At 38.0% G+C, this 24,329-nt stretch overlaps 1 protein-coding gene across 10 annotated transcripts in view; it reads left to right on the forward strand.

Annotated features, from left to right (window-relative positions):
* Window positions 1–24,329, forward strand: part of LOC133463903 (neurexin-1a-like) — a 301,928-nt gene that overhangs the window by 84,966 nt on the left and 192,633 nt on the right. For 5 of the 10 annotated variants that reach the window (XM_061745667.1, XM_061745669.1, XM_061745671.1 and 2 more), the window contains 2 exons: window positions 21,311–21,612; window positions 24,263–24,286. In XM_061745667.1, the coding sequence (XP_061601651.1) occupies window positions 21,311–21,612; window positions 24,263–24,286 (326 nt within the window). The remainder of the gene's footprint in view (window positions 1–21,310; window positions 21,613–24,262; window positions 24,287–24,329) is intronic. The other 5 variants (XM_061745668.1, XM_061745672.1, XM_061745674.1 and 2 more) reach the window with 1 other exon arrangement.

Consider the following 24,329-nt stretch of genomic DNA (forward strand, 5'->3'; position numbering starts at 1 on the left):
ACAGGCCTATTCCTTTTTCGGTTACAGAGTTTATTATTATTTTTTGTGTGAAACTGATGAGTGTAAACTTGTATGAAAGTGTTTTGTCATTTACACACACACACACACACACACACAGTTTGAATTGCAAATAATGTAATGTAACCGAAATAAACAATTCATTCATTCATTCATTCAAATAATTGCGATTGCCGCTACCGCTGTTGAGATAATGGCCAGATGATGAAGGCATGATCGTTCAAATGATTAATCAGAGGCAAAGTTCTTATGTAAAGCATTATGATTAAGTAGTGTTACAGGACAACTACATCCAATTGATGGGGCTAAAAACAGCTTGAAAGTAGATTTTTATCACTTTAGATGGACCCAGCACGATCAGAGACGTGGAAATACGCAAAAAGCATTTCCAATATGCTTTTTTGAATAAGTGGATTATAGAAACACCTGAAAAACCACCTCTTGGAAGTGTAAAAAGGTTTATTTGATTTTGCGCAATACCAGGGGTAATGGAACCACACCTAATAAGACTTCTTCCCCTGTAAGGAGGTATTTTGGTCCACTCATTATGAGAAAACTCCTGCAGCTGTCTCAGGTTTGAAGGGTGCCTTCTCCAGACTTCATGTTTCAGCTTTTTGTACAGATATTTATTAAGATTTAAATCAGGGCAGATGCAACGCCACTGCAGAGTCCAGTGTTTTCTTCTCATTCTTGTGTGTTTTTAGCTGTGTGTTTTGGGTTGTTATACTCTTGGAGGACTCATGACCTAAAACTAAGACCAAGCTATTGGACACTGGGCAGCACATTTCGCCCCAGAATACATTGATAGTCTTGAGATTTTATTGCCCCTGCTCAGATTCAAGACACCCTGTGGCAGATGCAGCAAAGCAGCCCCAGAACATAACCGAGCAGACTCAGTTTCACTCATGTTTCACGGTAGCTACGGTGTTGTTTTCTTAGAATGCTTCATTTTTGCATCTCTGAACATAGCGCTGATGTGACTTGCCAAAAAGCTTCAGTTCTGTCTCATTTGTCCACAAGACAATCTCCCAGAAGCTTTGTGGGTTGTCAATATGCGTGATAAAGTCTGGCTTTATTATATTTCAGTTTCAACAGCTGAGTCCTCGTCGGTCATCCACTTTGGGTCAAACAGTCATGGCTGGTCTGAACTCACACAGATATACGTTGACCTTGGATTTGGGATTTCGATTACCATTTATATTGTTCACCATTTCAATTAGTCATTAATCTTCCTCTTGAAGCCACATCCAGGGAGGTTGGCTACAGTCCAGTGAACACTTAACATCTGAATGAAATTTGCAACTGTAGTCACAAGAACATTAAGCTGCTTGGAGATGGTCGTATAGCTTTACATTTAACATGTTTGTCGGAACACATTCTTTCTGATCTTCTAAGACATCTCTGTTCTTTGCTTTCCCTGTACCATGTTTAGTGTAGTGGCTACTTTCCATCCTGCAGTCAGAGTGACAATATTGAAGACATTTGTTCAATACAGAACACTGTTGAGTTAATATTTCAGCCCATAGTTAGTCACTGTGATCAAATAATCTTAAGTCTTTAGGCCAATTTCATTATCATTATTATTTTATTTTTTTACATGATTTTGTTGAACCACAATTCAAAAATGTCTTAATTATCATCAGTTGAATTTTCAGTAAATTATGATTTATTATTACTTTTGTCAGTTTCAAGTTATTTTAGTGACAATTGTTAGTTTCCTCTCTTTAATCAGAATCAGAATCAGAAATCAGAATCAGAAAAAGCTTTATTGCCAGGTCAGACATAATCAGACGAGAGAACTTGACTCCGGTTTACAATGGAAAAGTACTAACAATGCTGTCCACGTTTGTATTACGTTTTCTTTTACGACTGGGCTGTTTACAGTCTGTGTTGACGGACGAGATGATTGAAATCGCTACATGTGGATTATTTCGACCCCTAATAAAAACTGAGGGTGAGATTCATTGTCAAATCTCCCATAGTTTTTCACTTAAACAGTGATGAGAATGCCCCTCAGTGAGCACACCATGGATGCACAGGTTTATTGACAGTAAAAGACAACAGTAATTACCTATGTTGATTGAAAAGCAATGTATCCCATCAATCTCTGTCGAAAGTCTATTTAGAGGAGCCGAGACAGCTTAATACACGCATCTTTCAAATACTGTTTAATTATCAGCTAACATAATTAGAAGGACAACACAGTAAATGTATCACTATGCCAAGTGGTGCTCCTTGTTTCACTTCAACTTAACTCATTTTCATTCTCTTAATTAACTTGACCCTGGATTCCCTTCACCTCTGCAATCTTGAGGTCTGCTAACTCTCAGGACTAGAAGCAGACTGGGCTAGCAGTCCAGTGAGACGTAGCCAGACAGAATCCAGGGGTCAGTGCTTTGTGAAGGCTCCTGGTGTTTGGGCCTCTGTACGGCTCAGTGCATCATCTGAAAGCAGTAATGCTAAACACTGCCTCTCCCAATCTGCAAATGAGCTTTATTGCATGCAAATCTGAAGGACAATACAATTTAAAGATGGACTACTATAGAATGCACTACAACTTGAAAAAAAAATAAAAATAGATCTAAGACAAAAATATTAATCAGGAAATATTTAGAAAAAAAATACATAAAAAAAGTGTAATCTAAACTTGAATTCTGGAGAACAGAAAGAATAGAAACAATTATCTAAAAACTTTATATTTTATTATAAAGAGAAGTGTGTATATGCATATATATGTATTTATATGTGTATATATATACAGTGAGAGTAAAAAGTATTTGACCCCTTGCTGATTTTGTTGGTTTGCCCACTAATAAGGACATGATCATTCTATACTTTTAATGGTAGATGTATTCTAACATGGAGAGACAGAATATCAAAAAGAAAATCCAGAAAATAACTTAAAATAATTTATTTTAATTTATTTGCATTTCATTGAGGGAAATAAGTATTTGAACCCCTAGTATGCATTAGGAGTTCTGGCTTTCACAGACCAGTTAGACACTCCCAATCAACCTGTTACCTGAATTGAAGACACCTGTTCTAACTAATCACTTGTATAAAAGGCACCTGTTCACAGAATCAGACAATCAGACAGATTCCAAACCCTCCAACATGGGTAAGACCAAAGAACTCTCTCAGGAGAGACTCAGAGACAGGATTGTTGACCTGCACAAATCTGATATTGGCTACAAAAACATTAGCAAGATGCTAGGTATTAAAGTAACAACTATTGGTGCAATTGTGAGAAAATTCAGGAAGTTTAACATGACCATCAATAGACCTCGGTCTGGTGCTCCACAGAAGATTTCACCTCGTGGGGTGGCAAGGATCATGAGAACTGTGATAAATCGTCCTGCAACCACACAGAGGGAGTTGGTGAATGACCTCAAGGCAGCTGGGACCACAGTCACCAGGAAAACAATTGGCAACACCTTGCGCCGCAATGGATTAAAATCCTGCAGTGCCCGAAAGGTACCCCTGCTGAAGAAGGCACATGTGGAGGCCCGCCTAAAGTATGCCAATGATCACCTCAAAGATGCACAAAGTGATTGGGTGAAGGTTCTGTGGTCAGACGAGACCAAAATTGAACTATTTGGCCTGAACTCTACCCGTCGTGTGTGGAGGAAGAAAGATGCTGCCTATGACCCCAGGAACACTGTGCCCACCGTCAAGCATGGAGGTGGAAACATTATGTTTTGGGGGTGTTTCTCTGCCAAGGGCACAGGGCTACTTCACCGCATCAGTGGAAAGATGGATGGAGCCATGTACCCTGCAGTCCTGGGGAACAACCTCCTCCCCTCTGCAAGGAAGCTGAAAATGGGCCGCGGTTGGGTCTTCCAACATGACAACGACCCGAAGCATACAGCAAAGGCAACAAAGGAGTGGCTCAAGAAGAAGCACATTAAGGTCATGGAGTGGCCCAGCCAGTCTCCGGATCTCAATCCAATTGAAAATCTATGGAGGGAGCTGAAGGTCCGAGTTGCCAAGCGACAGCCCACCAACCTTAATGATTTAGAGAGGATCGGCAAAGAAGAGTGGGCCAAAATTCCTCCTGATATGTGTGCTAACCTTGTGGTAAACTACAACAAACATCTGACCGCTGTGCTTGCAAATAAAGGCTTTGCCACCAAGTATTAAGTGCTTTTGGCTAGAGGGATCAAATACTTATTTCCCTCAATGAAATGCAAATAAATTAAAATAAATTATTTTAAGTTATTTTCTGGATTTTTGTTTTGATATTCTGTCTCTCCATGTTAGAATACATCTACCATTAAAAGTATAGAATGATCATGTCTTTATTAGTGGGCAAACCAACAAAATCAGCAAGGGGTCAAATACTTTTTACTCTCACTGTATATATATATATATATTTTTTTTTTAAATATTATATAAATGTATAATTATTTAAGAACTAGATATTTAATTATAAAGAGAAGTATGTGTATGCACTGATCGACTGTTTGTGGCCCAAGCACCGGCCACAAACAGTCGATCAGTGCATACACATACTTCTCTTTACTCCATCGCTTTTTATTTTTGCTGAAAATAAACACACACACACACACACACACACACACACACACACACATACACATATACACATACATATATGTAGAGAGAGAGAGATACTTATGGCAACACCACCAGTTGTGCCGTAGTATCACTGAATCATTAACATTTATGTCGATAACAGTAGATTTAATATTTTTGACTGTATCACAAACTGCCATGAGACTGAGTTGGCCTGCAACTGTAGTATCTGAGCAAAGTGAAGATGTTTCTTCTGCAAAGGTAGTCAAAACAAAGAGAGTAGTTGGACTGTATTATCAGAGGGTGGTGGGTGTTAGTTGGCTGCACACCTCCAGCAAGAGCTCTCCACTCGATCCCTGTGGCTCAGCTCCATCTGGCTATAGTTGACCATGTTAGTCACCAACTGCCACTGCCTCACGGCAACCCGACACTGGCTCATATATGATATCTGCGGAGGCTATATCGTTTCGGGAAATAGCTCTGTCTTAGTAGACACGCTGTGATTCAGCATAACCAAGGGAGAGTACCAGGGCATAGTGTCACCTCTTCAGCTTCACATGCTCAGTAGTAGGCTATGCACTTATCTTATACATCTTATACAGTCAATGGTCTATGTGCAGATCAGAATGGTAGCATTTTGAGTTAATTTGTTATAAACTGTATAATGTTATAGTCATTTGTATTTATTTGTCACAATGGACATCTATAATATAAGAAATCAGCACTCAGAAGTTAAGTATGGCTACTGAGCTATATATCCCACCATCTGTGCATTAGTTTATTTAATTCCTTTTTAAAGTGTCTGTTTAAAGTGGTTTAAAATTAAAACCAATAACCTGCATATCTGGATGATATGTCATCATTCAACTATGCCAAGTAAGCTAATGGTTTGAATTTTCATATGATCTATGTTTTAATTCAGATAATATCAAAATTGAACAGATATAGTGCTTTTTAATATGTAAAGTGAGAACACTTTCGGCTCTCATTCAATACATGTTTGACTCATTTCCTTCACCCAAATGAATAATTATCTCTGTAACCATGTTGTTACAGTAGACACAACTTTTTTTTATCGTATTATTTAAGTTAATGTAATTTGTATATTATGAGTAAGCCATATGTCATCGCACCCCCATTCCAGAACAAAAGTTATACAACACAGTAGCAAAAGCTGTCAAGCGTTTTCCTATGCTGGGGGTATGCGACCTCCGGCATCCATCCTGTTACAAACAGTGACGTGCCACGCTGTACCCTTAATGAGCAGTGCCGTGTGCTCCCAGCCATCCCATAATGAAATTTGCTCAAGGCGGAACAGACCAGAGAGGCTTGGCAGAACATCGGGGCATATGGCGCAAACAGCCGTCATTTCCATGGCAGGTGGCTGGATGCTGCAGATAGGTAAAAGGCTCAATCACCCAGAGCCATGGTGCTGATGGAGATGGCTGGTGAAGAATCTCCAGAAAGTTTCTGCCAGAAAGCTGTCTTGCTCTTTACGTTTGCTCATTTGTATCATACGTGTGGCAATGAGATACAGAGGAGCAGGCTGCAAATGAGAACACATTGAATACTTGCAATATGTGAAGAGGGGGAGTAACACAGTTACAAAAACATGGGATGAAAATGATTAAGAGTCTACCATGTCTCTTGTCCCTCTTTGTTTTATATGTATTTCTTAAAAGAGCCTAAAAAAAGAACATGTAAGCTGGGGCCCTTGTTAGGATTTTTTGCAACAGTCTCTGGAGCACACTTCAGAGGGAGATCAAAAAAAGCTAACCCAGTGCTTTTAATTAATTTGTAAGTTTCCTGGCTTTAATTGTGCAGTACTCTGGAAATGGAGTCCCTCCCTCACAAAAAGAGTCATGAGAGGAATTAAATCACATGCACAATTGTCCACACTTTATGCACGTTTTGTTGAATGTGTGTTTGTACATGACGGCTTTTGTTTATTAATACGTTTGAGTGGAAGAAATAAAATCGAACTGTTGTACATGTGCACAGAGTCATTGCTTCGTCTATAAACCGCTGAAACAGGAAAATCCCTTTAAGTCCTGAATCTATTCTAAGTGCAAAGCAGGCAGACTATAAGAAATATACATTTGCAGACTGGAAGCAGGGTATTTATAACTTGCAATAAATTACTTGGCTCAACCTAAGACTATATACACATTTTTTATTTTGATTGTATTTTGATTGTAATGAGACATAATAAAATCATGTACATCAAATTTGCAAAACTGCAAATTAGTCTGCGATTGACATGAAAGTTTTAGTGCTAAAAAAGAGAAAAGAAAAATAAGTATTGGTATTAAATAGTAATGGAAATAGTAAAAAAGGTTGAAATGAATGTAAGATATATAAGAAGTAGAGTTATAATAACTAGAGATGAGTAAGAAATATAGAGATAAAACTATCAATGGACGTCATCCTTATCCCAGGAGGAAAAGACTAAATATCTTTGTTGGATGAGTCACTGAGGTGGATGTGAACCACATTGATCAATTGATAGTAACTGTCAGAATTCCCTTAGAGAAGAGCTATAATTCAGTCAGTACATTGTGAGAACTACTGTCATTGATCACATGTATTTATTCCTACATGCCAGTAACCGCCATAGTATATGGCATCAGTGTTTTTGTGGTTCCTGTGGCTTTTGCTGGAATGCAAAACACTAGGTATGCAGAAGCAAGCTACCCAGCAGATCATATTTGTCATCACTTTGAAGGCTGAGGGGGCAAAATGCAGGATCATCTTTTTTCTATCACTCTTTCTTTGCTATTTTCACTCCTGTTAGAGGCAGATCTTTATCAAGCTGCCGTAGCCTTGTCTCCTGTCAACATAACTGGCTACACACTCCTTCATCACTCAGGCCTGTTGGCAGCGGAGTGGCGGCTGGACAACCCATTATGAAATGACCTTGTTCTAGTGTCAGTGGGGCCATAGTACTGCTGAAACAGTAACACCCCAAAGTGAGTAATTTTCTCTCCATAGGTCAGCAACTTTGCCGGTGGACAATTTCCCCCTGTAGATAAAAGTGGGGAGGGGGTGCTGCCATTAGCAATCGTTAAGGTGATGGAAAGGAGAAGGAAGGGAGGCCATTTGAGACTACCCTCTGTGGAAAAAAAACCTTTGTGAGGATACCAGTGCCAATGCAACTTGGGAAATGTGCTATTTTGCTTAGGCAGACTACACAAGTGAGGAACTGATTAACAATAGTACAACTGCATTTTGTTTTACAGCTTTTTTGCATGTCTCCTTAATAAGTCTACACATATTTATTTATTTACTTTCATGAAAGCCTCAAGAGTACTATTTGTTTTTTCTTCTGAGCAGAAAAGAGGAGCTGAGATTCCCTAATACCTGGAAAGTAAAAACAGTGTGCTGCAGGCTTTATTTTTGTAAGTGCAGCTTCATGTTTGAACCTCCAAAGTGGTACAGTGATGGCAGGAATGTTTGTCCTCTGACACCAGACATCCTGCTTTAACCCTTGTTTCCTCTCTGCACCCATGGAGTGTTTGGCTGAGTACAGACACTTACGCCTTTGGATTTCCACTGAGGAAGGTACCAGAGTGTGAGATTACTCATAGCTGGGAGGCTCTGTGTGGGACAACGAGAAGGATGTGTTGTCGTTCCCTGTTCAAATAGCCCTCAGTACAGCACAGTGTTAGCAGAAGCACAAGCAACTTGGGAGATGATGTGTTGATGTTAAATGCATACAGTGGGTCTTGAAGAAATTCCTTACAGGATGTGTGTGTATAGTAGCACCACAAGGCAAGACCTCGAGAGGATATTTAGTTTATATTAGCCTGTACTGTAAGCTTGTCTAGTTAGTCATTGGCCAACTCCTTAATTTAGGATCAAATTAATGTAATTGCATTAAATGACACAACTCAAAAAAAACAGGAAATGCTCCAGCAAAGAAAACCAAGAACTAAGAAAGTTTAAACAACAAAAATCTGAGCTAGTGACCTTGCCTAGCAGCTCGACAAGGTGATGCTGGAATCCTGTCAAGCTTCACTGTCCTGCAGCGACTTGTTCAGTGGAGCACATTTTCAAACAGGCAGCAATGCTGTTCAGTGTTCTGTGCCCTGTTCTTCCACCACATGAGAGTTAGCACACGGAGGCAAATCTCAGTCTGATGACCACTAAAAAAAAAAAGATCACAAAGTGCAATAAAGGAAAATTTTTTTAAAAAAAATTGAGGAGAGCCATGCATGCACACCACTTCACTGCAGGGCTCTTTGTTTCCTTTTCTTGACTGGGTGAGAGGGAGAGTAGAGGTGATTCGCTGAGAAGATTTAGTTTCGATTCAGGATGCATTTATCTCAAGTTCACTTCACAGCATCTGAAAGAGCTGGTTGTGACAGACAGGCCACTTTGCCAGTGTCAGACGATGGTTGGCATGAATGAACAATCTGATCTCATTGTGTCTACTTCGGTACTGAAAGAACAAAAATATATACCATGTGCCACTGGAGGACATAATGCTGGGAAGTTGCTACCGAGGAGAAAGGCAAAGAACAAGCTAGAATTTTCGTGTGAAAATGAAAGTACACGTCCAACCTAATTTTTTTCTTCCACACCAGTACTTCTCAGGATTACATAACACCTAAACTGGCTTACTTGGTTGTTGGTTCAGGTTGTCCCTGAAAAGGGAAATTTGCTTTTCCGAGGTAGTTAATGCCTATCTTAGAACCACTGAACCGCTCCAGTTATACTGTCATATTGCAGTACATGGAAGTTATAATTTTGAAATGTATTATCTCTGATTTTGCTATATTTTCACCTAATTCTGGCAGAACACGAAATACATCACTTTCCACCAAGACTGTTTTAGTAACTTTATTCAAGCTCATGAGTCACAGTAAAGTTTTGGTGGAATATTTTACAAGTTGTAGACCTAGCTTTGCTCTCACTCAAGAGAAACGTGTGACAACTTCTGTGCCTCATGCCTCGATTGAGGTGTACACATATCATTCAATGACCTGAACATCTTTTAATGTTGTATTAATAACTTAATTAGCTTTAATATGTTTTCCCACTGTGTTACGGTTCTAGGTGAATTAACTAAACTCATCATGTAGAATAAGGAAATGATAAATGATGGCAGTGTAATTTCTTGCTTGTCCGATTAAGAGGCCATTCAGTCATTGATGATTTGTAGCTCAGTACTTAAGTCGGTGTGTACATTGTCTGGTTATAAAGGATGAACTCCGAGGATAATGATAAGAAAGTGTCTTTGCTGATGTGGCTGGGCGTCTGCTCACTATCAAGGATTCATGATGTGTCAAGCAGAGTGGATCTCATTGGTGAGAGCTGGGAGGACAAGAGCGGTTCTGTACAGAAATCATCCTGAGACACACTGCCGATGTAATTAGCACATGAATTATTTCTGTGCAATGACATGCTTCAGCGCCTCTTGACTTTCCTCTCGTGTGAGGAAGGTCTCCATGTATATGGCCTAAATTAGACATCTGCCAAATGCCACTCCTTAACAGTTAGACTCTTTTTTTTTATCCCTTGATCCTGTTATCAAAAGTGGACATGCTAACCTCTGCCATGCTCTCACAGCGTGCACCTTTTCCTCTGTGCTGCCAGCCTTGACAAGGTTACAGCTAAACTGAGAAGCTTGTTAGGATACACATGGCAAAGATTCACTGCTGCCAGTGCGTTTACAACATGGTCCATTCAGACAGAAACCTGCTATAAAATGTTACTACCCACCTGTCAATAGAGCTCATTTGTTATGCTAGGGAATAATCAATTAGATATTGAAGAGTTCATTTGGAAACAAAAAATGTATGTAATGTTTATTTGTTTACATACATGAGGCAGTAACTACTTTCATATAAAATAATGCCTCTCTTTTGATGAGGATATTGATTAATGTACTCTAGGCTTACATGATCTTTTTCTGGATTCACACTGCATGAATGGATTGGGTGTTGCATATTAGTATTCAACACATTGCAAACCTTTTTCGCTGTATTGCCGTTTTTATTCTTCAACAAACGAGAGCCTGGCAAAGTGTATTGTTCTATCTGTGTGCTCATATGGATTGGTTGTTTGTCCAAGTGCATGGATATTCATTAATTGTGTTGGTAGCCTATGTCTTGTTTTTCCTCACATTTTGATCTCCTATTTTTGGCTTTTTCTATTTGAACCACTCAGTCTGAAAAAAAGGTTTTTCATTTAGTTTTTTCTGCATCGTGCTTTCTTTTTTTAATTTAACCCTTTCCTTGCTCTGTGAAGTGAACAAAATGAAGGCTCCTACACATTGTCAACAGATTAACTACCTTGTCTCTCACAGGCAATGTTTTCAATCACCAGCATCATTAATTCCTCAAGATGCTGCTTTTGGGGGAGTTATTTGTTAAACCCACTGCACAGAAATGTTCCTGTTGGTGGGGGAGTGCATCTAAAGATCTAGCTTTATGGTCCACCTGCCAACTATAAATGTCTACCCTTTTTTATTTGGCACATATATTTGATCTTAAGGATCTGCTGTGCCTTTAAACAAGAAGCCTTCCCCTCTTTTCTTCTGAGCCTTTCTGAAGCCCTTTGAGCCTTCTCGGGAGAATATCCAAGGCTCATATGCTCACATATTACCATTTATTTGGTGAGGTGTGATTAAAAGCAAAAAATCTTTCATAAGAGAGCAAATGAGATTAGTATCAGTTATCGTGGAGTAGTTGACTTAAATAAAATGACCGACCTCCATCCTCTTGTCATGTGGGAGTTTGCAGGACTAAGTCGTGTGGTATTGAATCTGTGTTTATAAAAGGGATTGAGTTCGAGATCTTCTTTAGTGTGTATCTTTCTGGGGATTGTGTGTATATGCATATTTAATTTCTGAACCACTCTAATCATTGCATGTTTGTTTTCGTGGCTGCATGAATGTGTGCACAGGTGTTCGCATCCCCAATGCTGCAATGCCAGTCTGTGGATGAGGTGGCTTTGTGGGAAATGGCCCCAGAGGAGGTTTTCCTATGCAGATGACTGACATAAAGCAGTGAATTATACAATGACAATTCCCATTGACTGCATTTCATCTGGGTGAAACGTTTGAAATGTCTTCTCAACGCTTTGTTAAATTTTGTAAGATTTTACCAGCTGGTATGATGCATGTTGAAAGAGACAGAAAATATAAACAGAAAGGAGCGTTGCCCTTCATTCTAGTTTCATGTTAATAATTGTAATGGAAAAAAAAAAAAAACCTTCTGACTCTATAAAAACCAGCCTATCATACTAATACTGTATTTAGCCTTGATTTTCTGTGCTTGAGGATATTTCAAAGGCAATTTAATCAGAATCAATATTATTCCATATATTTAACAGGATATGACCCTAGTGTGTTTCAGACAGGAATTAATCTGTAGAAACACTCTGATGAATTTTAATAATTGTATTTTATCTATATATTATATTTTGTAGTCTATAAATACCAGTCATTATGTGTGTTATCAAAACAATGCAAACTTTTACTTACAGTAATTCTTAAGCATATATAAAATGATATATCTCACTTCATTTGTTATGTGGTATTTATCTATTAATTGTTAATGTTAGATAGTAGGGATTACTCAAAGTCGAGAGATTAACAAATGCACTTGACTGGTGATACCATGGTCCACATTAGACGTAGGCCTATATGACATTTAGGTGATCATACACACGCAGAGCCAGGTTTTCTTTTGTCTTTTTTGTCCTTTTAAAAAATATGTAATTTGGCCTTAACAAAGGCACACAGCCCTTTGTTCACTATTTGCCTGTAGAAATTACATAAACAAGATACAAATAAAACATGTGTATTTTGGTCTGTTTTTAAAGACGTTTTGGATCTTGCGTCTACCAGTGTTGTAACTTCTGCCCACTAGGGGGAACCATGTTTGTGTTTCATGGATGTTTGCAAAAAAATCAAGAATAAGTCCTTGTTTTTGTATCATAAAGCTAAACAAAATGTCCACCACTCTAAGCGAAAGCTTGTCGTCGTTTCTGGGGCGATACATCGACTGTAAGTTGGTCTATATTATATCAGCGCGCGTTCTTCTCTCAAAAGAGTTTTTCTAAAACTGTGCTGCCGGTGTTCTGCCAATCCTTGCTACCCGCCGAGAAATGCTACTTTGTGGTTCTGCGCACGCGCACAGGCGATTTTCAAAGTTTGATTGCCATGCCCATCATTTCTTGCACAATGTAAAATGGATAATATGGGATGTTGAGTATTTGATGCTTCAAAATACACTACCCATGACATGAATTGCATTACACTTTTCTGAACATTATACGATAAAAGAGAAAAAAAACACAGTTCTATCGCTTTATTTGATATTCATTCAGTCATTCGCCTTTATTTAACCAGTCAGGTCATTAAGAACATTCTTATTTACAATGACGGCCTGGCAAGAGACAAGGACCACTTGGGGGGAAAGGAAGTGGGCTAGGGAGTAAAACACAGTAAAATTGTAGCTTTACAAAGGTAGAAAACCATCAGGTATCATTTTTTGGCAAAGCAGCAGAAATTGGCAGAACACCGGTCGTAATTCTGTCTGTAGTTCCTTGTAAGCGAGGCAGTATATCATTTGACATTTTTGAAGGTTGCATGTATTGATGAAGTTGCTGTAGTCGCTGCTGAATTTACTAAAGGTACAAAAGTAAACAGAAGAAGTCATATCTACATTCGTCTGAGCTTCTGAAAGCCATTTTAGCAGGAAGTAGTACAGCAGGTAAACACAGGTGTCATCAATCCCATTAATGAGGGTTTTGTTCTTTATGAGTTTAGTACAAAGCCTTAATTAATGCTGTTAATACAGCTGTTAAGTTTGTTTCTTTTTTTCGTTCAGTTTCTACCTAAAAGATAAATATCAGTTTTTGAATGGGAAACATTGGTTTAGTGGGTCAGGTAAGTTTTTTTTTTCTTCATTTTTTTTCTACATATTTAGACATATATGCGTACATTATTTAAATAACTAGACTATGATGTCCGTGCAGTTTTCTAAAGAAAACTTATCTCCTGATTGCACACATTTGAAAATGGAAAGTAATGCTAAAAGTTGTTGGCGGAATTTTATTTTTAAAAGAAATAAACAAAACATGAGTTACTTAATCATTACTAGTGATAAAATAAACAAAAACAAATGTAGGCACAAATATCAATGTGACACCTCAAATTTGTATTGCTGTCAATTGAATTTATCAGGCATTTTGCACAACTATAATATTAATGTGTATACTTAATCACAATTATGGTAAAATAATTTTAATAATAATTTTATGCTAAATGCAATAAAAAGTGTTTTTCAGTCACAGCTATGTAACAGCGAAAAATGACAACCGGATACATTTGGATGCTTTAATGTTTACTAGCATATAAACACAAATAGTCGGCTTGAATGACTCAGAGACCGAATATGAGCCAGTTTCTTTTGTTATGAGTGACTAATTCATGTCTGCATCCTTAATGACAATCTGAGTGTTAAAGCCAATTATGAGTGGCTTTACTATTGATGAAATGTTTCTGCAGATTGAAACCAGGGAAGGAAACTCTCCCACAGCACAGCAAGATATCCTTCATACTTAGAATCAAAATGACATAGTATGTAACAGTAGCCCAGCATGGTGTCTGGCAGAGCTATAAGCTCAGGCACATCCACACATGCTGATCCACGTGGTTGTATTCCTGGATATATTTAACTGAGCTAATTGAAGCTCCCTCCCCCAATACTGCAGCTCTATCAATACGATCACCAACAAAAGAAATCTTCTTATTGCTGGCAGAAAGCAACCAAACGTGCTAGATATCCTGTTAAGTACAGACTTATACGTATTTGCAGTCCCAAGGATTGTCGCCTTGCAAGTATTTTAAGTGGTGTCAAAAAAGTTGAATATTTAAGACTTTGGAAACTCTTACCCCGTTATACAAAAACGCTTTGGCCAAGTTTATGGTGCTAACTTCGTGTTATTTTAATAGGCTGCCAATCAGAAAGGAGTAAGTGATCCAATGCAAGGTGAAACCCGGTGCCAGTTTCTGAAGTTTGATAGTATAATTTTTTAAATTCCATATATCGTAGGTGAACCTTGATGATCGACAGTTGCTAGTGTGGAAGAATTTCTTACCCTTATATTTTTTGTCCAAAACTGTGCACTTACTTCAAACTTTTTAAAACTTCAGCTAGTTAATTAGAGCTCCAACTGGCCATCTAGTGCTCTGATGGGGGGCACTTATGGGTTTGACAGTGACATAGAAGCAATAAGACACAGTTACATTCCAACAATCACAATTCTGTAGTCTGCCATGAAGAAGAATGACACCAGTGGGTAAGGATAGCATTTTTGTATGTTTGACCAACGCTTAAAACACACTTTCTCCCAACCCTTAAAATGTTGTGGTCATGTTTACCTCATGACATCTTCTTTTCTCTCTCTTATATGGGTGTAATTATTGACTCAGACCTGAACTTCAACAGCCATCTAAAGTTTATCACTAAATCTAACCTAAAAAACATTGCTAGAATTAAGGGGATTCTGTCTAAACAAGACATGGAAAAACTTATTCATGCATTCATTTTCAGTAGGTTGGATTATTGCAATGGCATCTTTACAGGCCTTAACAAGAAATCTATCAGGCAGCTGCAGCTGATCCAGAACGCTGCCACCAGAGTCCTTACAAACACCAGGAAACTGGACCATATTACACCGGTCATGAAATCACTACACTGGCTTCCAGTGAGTCAAAGGATAGAGTTTAAAATCTTACTGCTGGTCTACAAAGCACTGAATGGTCTTGGACCAAAATACATGCTTGATCTGTTAGTTCCTATGAAGCTCCCAGACCCCTGAGGTTCATCTGGATCTGGTTTGTTGTGGTTCCCAAGAACCAGAACCAAGCAAGGTGAGGCAGCGTTCAGTTATTCTGCTCCTCACCGGTGGAACAAACTTCCTGTAGACCTGAGGTCTGCTCCAACTGTCAGCTCCTTTAAATCAGGCCTAAAAACATCACTGTTTACTGAAGCGTACTCTTAAATTAAATACTTACCTACTGGACTCTACTGCCCTTATTTTTAACAGCTTGCGCTTTTTATTATTTTACTTATTTTCTTATCATCTTATTCATAATTGTATTCAATCTTATTTGTTATTTACTGCCTAATTATGTCTTGCCGCTTTTAATGTCAATGTAAAGCACTTTAAATGACCTTGTGTTGAATTGTGCTATATAAATAAACGTCCCTTGCCTTGCCTTGCCTTATATTGGAACACATATAATACAATATTTCTGTACAACATGTTTTTTTTTTTTTTTAACACATCTTTTGTAAACATTTTCAAGCTTCTAAAATCATTTGAATTATTGAATTTGAACTGTGCAGAAGCCACAACCTTTTGTTGTAGTTTTAAGTCATTATTTACAGAATCAGGTTCCAATTTTTGCATTGTTTGGCAATTATTATCAAAGCCTCCCCTAGAGCTTTCACACTTTCACATGGGTAATTTGTATCATGCCCTGCTCGGGCTGCTTCAGACTGTTGTTTCAAGATTTGATGTTGGCCGTGTGTATCCACCCCAACATAGGTGCAAGCTAATTTGAAAAGCAGCCATGGAGTAGGAAATGCTTGATTAGTGTCAGAGCAAAGTGAGTGATGAGGAGCGTCCTGGTCGTTCAGTCAGATGCTGGTAGTGTTGTACATACAGTTTGACGTGCTCCAGTTAGTAGCCCCTCAGTGTTTTCTGAGTAATTTGGTTTGAAACACTCAACTTCAATTAATTGAGGGTTCAGTTATGCTTTAAAGGCATTCATGCCGTCTGTTGTTTTATTGTGGTGACGTATCCGCGGCATTCTGTGTGAGCTGCATGCTGCACCGTATCTCTTTGACTCTTTCTGACACTAATTTGATTTGAATGGCGAATAATTGTATTGTTTCCATCAATATGGGTGGTTAGTTCTGCACCGCAACCACAAATGTGACGTGACCATGGAGTCAGGTTCCTGAATGGCACTAGCAGATGCTGTTGATTAACAATTGTCTACAATAACAAAGAAAGTGGTCAAATCTGTTGAAATTATGGGAAAATTAGAGTGCTCGGGTGCTGTTTTATTTGAGGCGTCTTCAATGAATAAGGCATTGCCATTTAATATGTATAGGTCTAATGGTAGATTAATGCTGTTGTTAAAAACAAGGTTTAAATATGCAGAACTGAAGACTGTGACAAATAATCACCCGTACTTCTATTTATGGCTTTTCCCAGGGAGCTATACTTTTCCTCTGTTCATGACTTTTCTCTGCTTGCTGTTTTCTCAAAACATGGTAAAGGTGCTTACTTTTATACATGTTCACATTCACAACATTATTAAAGAACATTAAGGTGCTAGCAGGTAACGGTAATTTCACTGACTGACAGACCAGACAACTTGGAAATGCTCAGGTACCCACAGGAGCTTTCTGTGGAGAAATAACACATTTAAGTGACATAATGATTGATACAAATCAACACTTCAAAATGACTGTGAACATTTATGAAAATGTTGAACAAGCAGACACTTCTCACTTATTGCATTATCATTCTACCAGAGAAGAAACGAGGACTAGCATAGCTAATTTATCCACTGATTTGAAATCAAAAATATGAAATTGTTTGTTTTAAAATTGAAGTTTTAATATCATTCCTCATCCGATGAATGACTATCCAAATTTGAAGGACAAATTTATTTTTTCAATCATACCATCATTCCGAGACTATTTGGTGCTAGGAGAAAGAGTGGAAAAGGAATTGTTCTGTGGTGCACACAGACTTGTTGATAATTATTAGGCAACATTCACTTGGTTTATACATTGTTTTTTAATTTGTTCTTCATAAAGTTGTACCAGATGTGTGCAGAATAGATCTGCTGGAAACATTGTTACAATTTATTTATTAACAAGTCAACCATTCTTCTTTTTAAACAACTGACGCAGGCTGTGGAAAAAATACCATATCTATTGACATCTTATCCACTCGTGGACAGAAAGTTAAAAGTAGCCAGCTGTGAGCTTGTGAGCTTTATACTATTTGAGGCCAGCTTGAGTCCAACCTGCCTCTGATACTTAAGTGAGAGCTTGTGAAATGTCAATATTAATATCACTGTCTGAAACTGTTTGTGTTTGATAGATAATATGTATAATAATCAATCTTTTACTGTTGGAAACCTGTTTATTTCCCTTTTAAATGTTGACACATTTGTGAGCAACGTGTATTCGTGGGATGAGCAATAGAGCTGAGTATGTGGGTTGTCCCCATGCAAAATTAGCTAAATCTTCTCTACTAATGCGAAACAGCTTATTTTGCTGTTGCTATTGACTCTTGTTTTGAGCTTCTGGTACCCCCAGTTGCTGCCAATCAGGCACTTAGGTACTGTAGGCTGTCTTCTACAGATATGCAGTCAAGGTTTGCATGATGATATGGCAGACGGCTCTCTGCCCAAACAATCGAGAAAAGACTGCACGCAGCCAGTCACCGGTCTCAGGGCTGCCAGGAGACCTGCTATGACTGCCCTTCACCGTCAGCCCTGTTTGCACTGGTGTACTTGAAATTGTAGAGGAACAATTTGTTCAGCGATTTTGTCTACGGCGGTTGGATCATAGGGTCAAAGTTTGGAGAAGACCTTAAGAATGCTATGCTGATTGCCGCATTGATATGGTAACATCGTTTGGTGGAGGCAGTGTGATGGTGTGGGTAGACATGTCCCTCACTGGAAAAATTAGGCTTGTCAGTTTTTGAGGCAATCTCAATGCAGATAGATATTAAGATGACATTCTGCAACCAGTGCCAATCCCATATCTCCACAGTCTGGGACCGCTCGTCCCCACAGAGCTGGGTTTATCAGACACTACCTGCAGAATGTGGGAGTGGAGATGATGGAATGGCCTGCCAGTAGTTCTGACCTCAGTCGCATTGAAAAGTTGTGGGACCAGCTTGGGCCCGCTGTTTGTGCCAGAATCACCAACGAAACCACGTTGGCTGACTTGCAACAAATGCTGGTTGAAGAATGGGATTCCATCCCACAGCAGTGTTACTAGGCTTTTGACTTGCACGAGGAGGAGGTGTCAGGCTGTTGTGGCTCTGTATGGTTCTTTCACACACTACTGAGGCTCAAGTTTTAAGTCTGGTGTAGAGTTAAGCCTTACCTTATTAAATTAAACCTTTTTCGGGTCGTGAGTAGGATAAACACGGGAAAACTTCTTCCGAGTTGGAGTGTACTTTAATGTCCCTCAACAGCGTAGGATTTTAGAACATCAACACAGCACCTAGTGCTGTATCACTCCGCCCAATCTAAAACAGACTAATCACTACAGATAAACTGACTAGTGTCATTATAGTCCCTGATTTACAGAATATAAAGAATATATTTATAAAATAATGAACCCTGAATTACCAAAATAACCTTAACAGAAATAAATCTCCTCTTACACTTATAAGGTGAGCATGAATCAATCTTTTTTATGATGTTAAATTGTATGTATTTATTTACTTTTATTTATTCATTTAATTTTAGTTGTTAAAGTAGAAAGAAAAAAGTCAAATCATACATGAGAGAAACTATTCAGTTTGTGGCAAAATATTTGTACTTGTATGAAACTGAAGATGCATAATGCAAACCTGACATTTACTTTTAGTTCAGTTTGTGGAAAATGGTTGGCCTGGCTTTCTCTTTAAAACTTAAACAGTTATAAAGCATTACAAACTGTAACAATAGGGCAAATGCACAGCATTGTTTTGTATTTTGTGTCTTTCAAATAAAAGACAATTTTTTCCAGTCATATGTTCCTCATTCAAGGTTGTTAAAAAAATACTGCTATAATATCGTATCGTTATCGTGACCTCAATATCGTGTATCGTACCGTATCGTGAGATTACTGTATCGTTACACCCCTAATATATACAAATATAGTGTGTGGGTGTGTCAATGTGTGTTAAATTCAAAAGCTTTTGAGATATAGTAAGATATACATCCTCATGGGCTTGGAAGCTTATTTTAACGAGCCCCAAATGTAAATCACAAAAAAATCTTTTCTGTATACACACAATTCACTCTCAATTGGTTAGGGAAATTAAAATTGGCTTGGAGGCATGGGGATGTGTGGGGGAGAGATGGGAATGACCCTAAACCATTGGCTCAATTTTAGCTGTGTTTAGGGTTTTGTGAAGAGGGTAGAGTTCTCTCATTTTCACTTAAAGGGGTCTCAGACACACAGGGAATGACCAAAGGGTGGTCAGATCCAATAAGCTTCAATTACAGCCCCTTGTAGTTTTCCCAGAGGTGCACTATAGCTCCTTTAAGGGGAAATCAATGAGGTGACAAATTGTTGTGGACAGCAACCCCTTTTATTTCTTACATTGTTGCATCAATGCCTGAATACTCCTCTAAGCATGTATGTGTGCATTTGTTTCTTTATGTGTGTGTGTGTGTTTATTTTGCATCCATAATATTACATACATAAAAAAGACCCATCTATTAAGAATGTAATAGTTTGTCTGTCTAAACTTGTATTTAACTGCTCTCTAGTTGATATTTGCCTGCATCACCCATCAAAACTCATTGCTGCTTCAGTTCCTCTATATCACAGTGTTTCAAGTTTTTCAACATTTTTGTGGAATTCCTGCCATTAGTATTTTTAGATGGTAGGAGTCGGAGTAGATATGGTTCATATAATTTCTGTTTAGTATTTAAGAAATTCACATATCATTTCCTTCTAGATTGTAAAATCAAAGGTAGCACAGGGATGTCAACTAGAAAAGACATGTCAGCAGATGACAAGCATAACTTACAGTACATGACTGTGGTCTGTAATTAGGGAAACCAGACTATTGTATATTAGTGGAGGTTTGATGTAGCTGTTGTTTAGTGGTCATGCTGTTGATATTTATTTGTTTATTTATTTGAATTTCATCACTTTTGATAAATGTGGGTACAGGTACATAGCTCTCTGTATTTAGCTTAATACAAATAACACTTAGTAAAAATAATATGCTACATTATTTAGACAGTTACAGTAGAACGTATATTTTTATAATGTAATGTTAATTTTATGGTGATTGTTATCATGTTTTTTCTCCATAATGTGCTTGCCATTTGCTTTGTAAGCAGTCATTATAGGTCTGTGCAATAGTATATAATTTATATTGTGTACAAGTGGTTTCGCTGGATACTATCCAGCGATAGACTAGTGTCCTACCCTGGGGGTGGTTACCACTTGTTCGTTTGCATCTACAGAAACCGGAGATAAACACCGGCTCTATGGGCCACAAGGCTCGAAAAGGACATACATACAAGTAGTTTGGTGGTGGTAAATACCACTTGTACACAACATATGTCATGTTGAATACAGCATTGATGATAAAGTACATGTTTTTGGTTGCCATTATCTGTTCTGTGGTTGATATATTTCTCGATGCGGCTTTGCTGTTTCCGACCAAATCTTACTTGTGTGTTTTTATTCCTCCTGCACCTTGCACATGTTACTTTTTGACTGACTTATCTTGTAGGTTAGCTAACAAATAAAAACAACAAAACAATACAAAGTTTTTCATTTGAATGAAGGAGCAAAAAAGTTGTGACAGGATTTGCCTAACTTGATACTGTACATCCATGTGCAGTAGTCAGATGAAAGTGTGACTATTGTACAACAGATACTGTACATTCTCTCTTTTTTCCCCCCATGATAGTTCCTAACAGCACCCCCATTGATATTAATGCAACATATTTCTCTTTGTCTTTTCTCTGCAGGAAAAGAAGAATATGTTGCAACCTTCAAAGGATCTGAGTTCTTCTGCTACGACTTGTCCTTGAACCCAATTCAAAGCAGCAGTGATGAAATCACATTGTCATTCAAAACCCTTCAGAGGAATGGACTGATGCTGCACACGGGCAAATCAGCTGATTACGTCAACTTGGCACTGAAAAATGGGGCTGTCTCACTCGTCATTAATTTGGGGTCTGGAGCCTTTGAAGCTCTTGTGGAGCCAGTCAATGGGAAATTTAATGACAATGATTGGCATGATGTCAAAGTAACAAGGAATCTACGTCAGGTAACAGTACAGAGGATGATGCAGAGATTCAGTAAATTTAATTAAAATAAATGCACTTAAATCATTACCATCATACAATACATTATTTTCTAGATGCTATAATTGGAATTTTAAATTTAATTATAGTGGTTTATTGTGGCGTGTAAAAAATCACCACAAGAGAGCAGGGACATCTAGATTTGAATCCAGATCCAAATTGATATTCATTTTAAGCTAGAAAAGGAAAGAACGTAACCTACCTTAAGTGAATAAATAATGCATTTTAGTGCTATTTTTTTTAACTGTTAAATGGGATTTTATTTTATTCATTAGTTAAGTATTTATCACAGATAATACCAATTTTTTTTGGAGGCTTTCAACGCTCAATAGCATTATTGCAATATAATCATCTGGAGTCATTTCAGAAAAAAAAAATCAAAATGGAATTAGAAAAAGTTATATGCAATGTAAATAGTCCAAGATGCTTTTAAAATCTGTTTTAACACAGGCCATCTCTCTAACAGGACCTATTGACATTTTTATTAGGGTTCTAAGAGCAGCGACAATGTGAAAGAGCAGTCTTTTCTTTTTTTAAATGAATTCAGCCTCTTACAAAACCCCTATTAGAAGATTTTACCACAGTGGCAGTGCTAAAAATAATTAGGACACAGTTGAGGTTTTTCAGAACTTATCCGGTCTTTGTCATGAGCTGAGATCAAGGAAGCAGTCTAGGGCATGTGCACACAAACCACCTCGTAAGAACAGATCGGTGTGGCTCATGTGAGCCCACACAGGTCAGTAAGTGTCTGTTGTGTTGCAGACAAACTGTCTGATTTGCACAAGGCCAGCATATACTAAACTGGGTCATGATGCAACTGTCACTCTGAGAGTGACTGAGTCCTTGGGCTTGACCTCAGTGCCTGTTTTTGGCCCAATGACCGATCTGAAGAGACAGAAGTCTTGATAAGGCTTGCATCAACACCTTCTTAGTGAATTTTAACTTAAATCTGTCTGTCCTGTGTCGACCGACGGGGGAGTTGCCTGTTGAAAGATCACCTTCCTGCAAGGTAAAAGTTTTTTAGGCTCTTAGGCTATTTAAGAAGGACATAGGGTTTCCTCCAGTACTTCAGGGCTTGAATTTTGGCTTTTTTTAATCAAACCTCAGATACACCAATTATTGCAAAAGGTGTGCTGTGGAGAAAATAATGACAAGCCAACCTGTAACCCTGTAAATCCTGCTTTATTATTTACACAGTTGGTTTTCATCTAGCTTCAGCAAGTTTATATCTGGATTCCTTTTCCATTTCTGGGTACCTTATGTTGTTTCACAAGAAAACAGTAAACTCCTCTTTTTCTAATGATGGTCAGATGTCAGGTTTGGTACTTGCCCAGGTGCAGAATAGAAACCTCATGCATTATAATAGGGGATCTAAAAATTTAAAATTGTGAGGTAACCCTGGCAAAAAAAAATGTAAGGAATTGTTTCGGTTAAGAAAATTTGAAACTACCTCATGAATTTTTAAAATTTAGTGGTCTGATAAAAACTTGTTTACTCATCAAGTTATAGGTCCTGTTAGAGTGTTTAGCTTGTATTAAATAGATTACAGTGATTTAAAAACAAACAAAAAAATAAATAAATAACCCATTAAGATCCAGCCTATTTTCCCTATATGCCCATCTGATTTACTGCAGTAGGGTCCCCCAATTGGGACTGGAACGGTTAAAGTATCATATTAACTATTTTAGATTAAGATTTAAGCAATTGTAGAATAATTTATAAGTACATCTTTGAGACAAAATCTCTAGATTTGTTCCTGCTCATTTGCTGGGAAACATTAGCTTCACCTCATGGCTAGAGCTGCTCTTGTTGCATAATCAGTAAATTGATTATTGGCAAACTTAACGATATGGACAGCTCTACAGCCACTGCATTCAAATTGAGAAAGAAAAACAGGCATATTAAGTGCATGTTTATCCACGGGGGGTATCAAAAAATGTCATCCTCCTCATTCCTTGTTAGGGTCTTCTTTGCTTTCTCTCATTGCAGTAAAGTGATCCTAAAGTTCATCAATCAGACCAAATGAGAGGTAAAGTATTGTATGGGCAACAGATGGAAGGACACACTTAATTGGCAGAAGCTGAAAAGCCAAAGAATGGAAATGAAATTGCAGATTAAAAAAACAAAACAAAAACATAACTTTATTTAAAACTTGAACATAGGACGTTTTAAAGAGGGTCAACTGATGTGCTTTAGGCATTGTTCTTTTTTAAACCATTTGACGATTGATAATCATAATCTTTTGTCAGGAAGTTGGTAAGCTATTTTGTTCTTTTTTGCTACTCAGTGGTCTGGGTGCACAGAAAATTGTGCAAATACACTATTAAAAACTTGGGGAGTCACTGGTTGAGCTCTAGCACTTATTGTGGAGCATTCTTGTTATTTTCCTTGGTCTGCTTTTTTCTTGTTAAACTTATTTTGCCCTTTTTCTCTGTTACTAACATGCTTTGGAAACAAACTAACATCATTCATCGAATGTGCCATTCTACTAACCAGTATGGTTTTTGCCGTTTAACGATGTACTAACAGTATTGACCATCATATATTATTTGAGTAACAATCGTTATTCTGTTCACAGTTTTTAATTTCCTTTCTCCCCCCTTTTCCACAAAGCACTCAGGCATTGGACACGCTATGGTAAACAAACTACATTGTTCGGTAGATATCATTCTAATTGTTT

Source organism: Cololabis saira, chromosome 17 (assembly GCF_033807715.1).
Source record: "Cololabis saira isolate AMF1-May2022 chromosome 17, fColSai1.1, whole genome shotgun sequence".
NCBI lineage: Eukaryota > Metazoa > Chordata > Actinopteri > Beloniformes > Belonidae > Cololabis > Cololabis saira.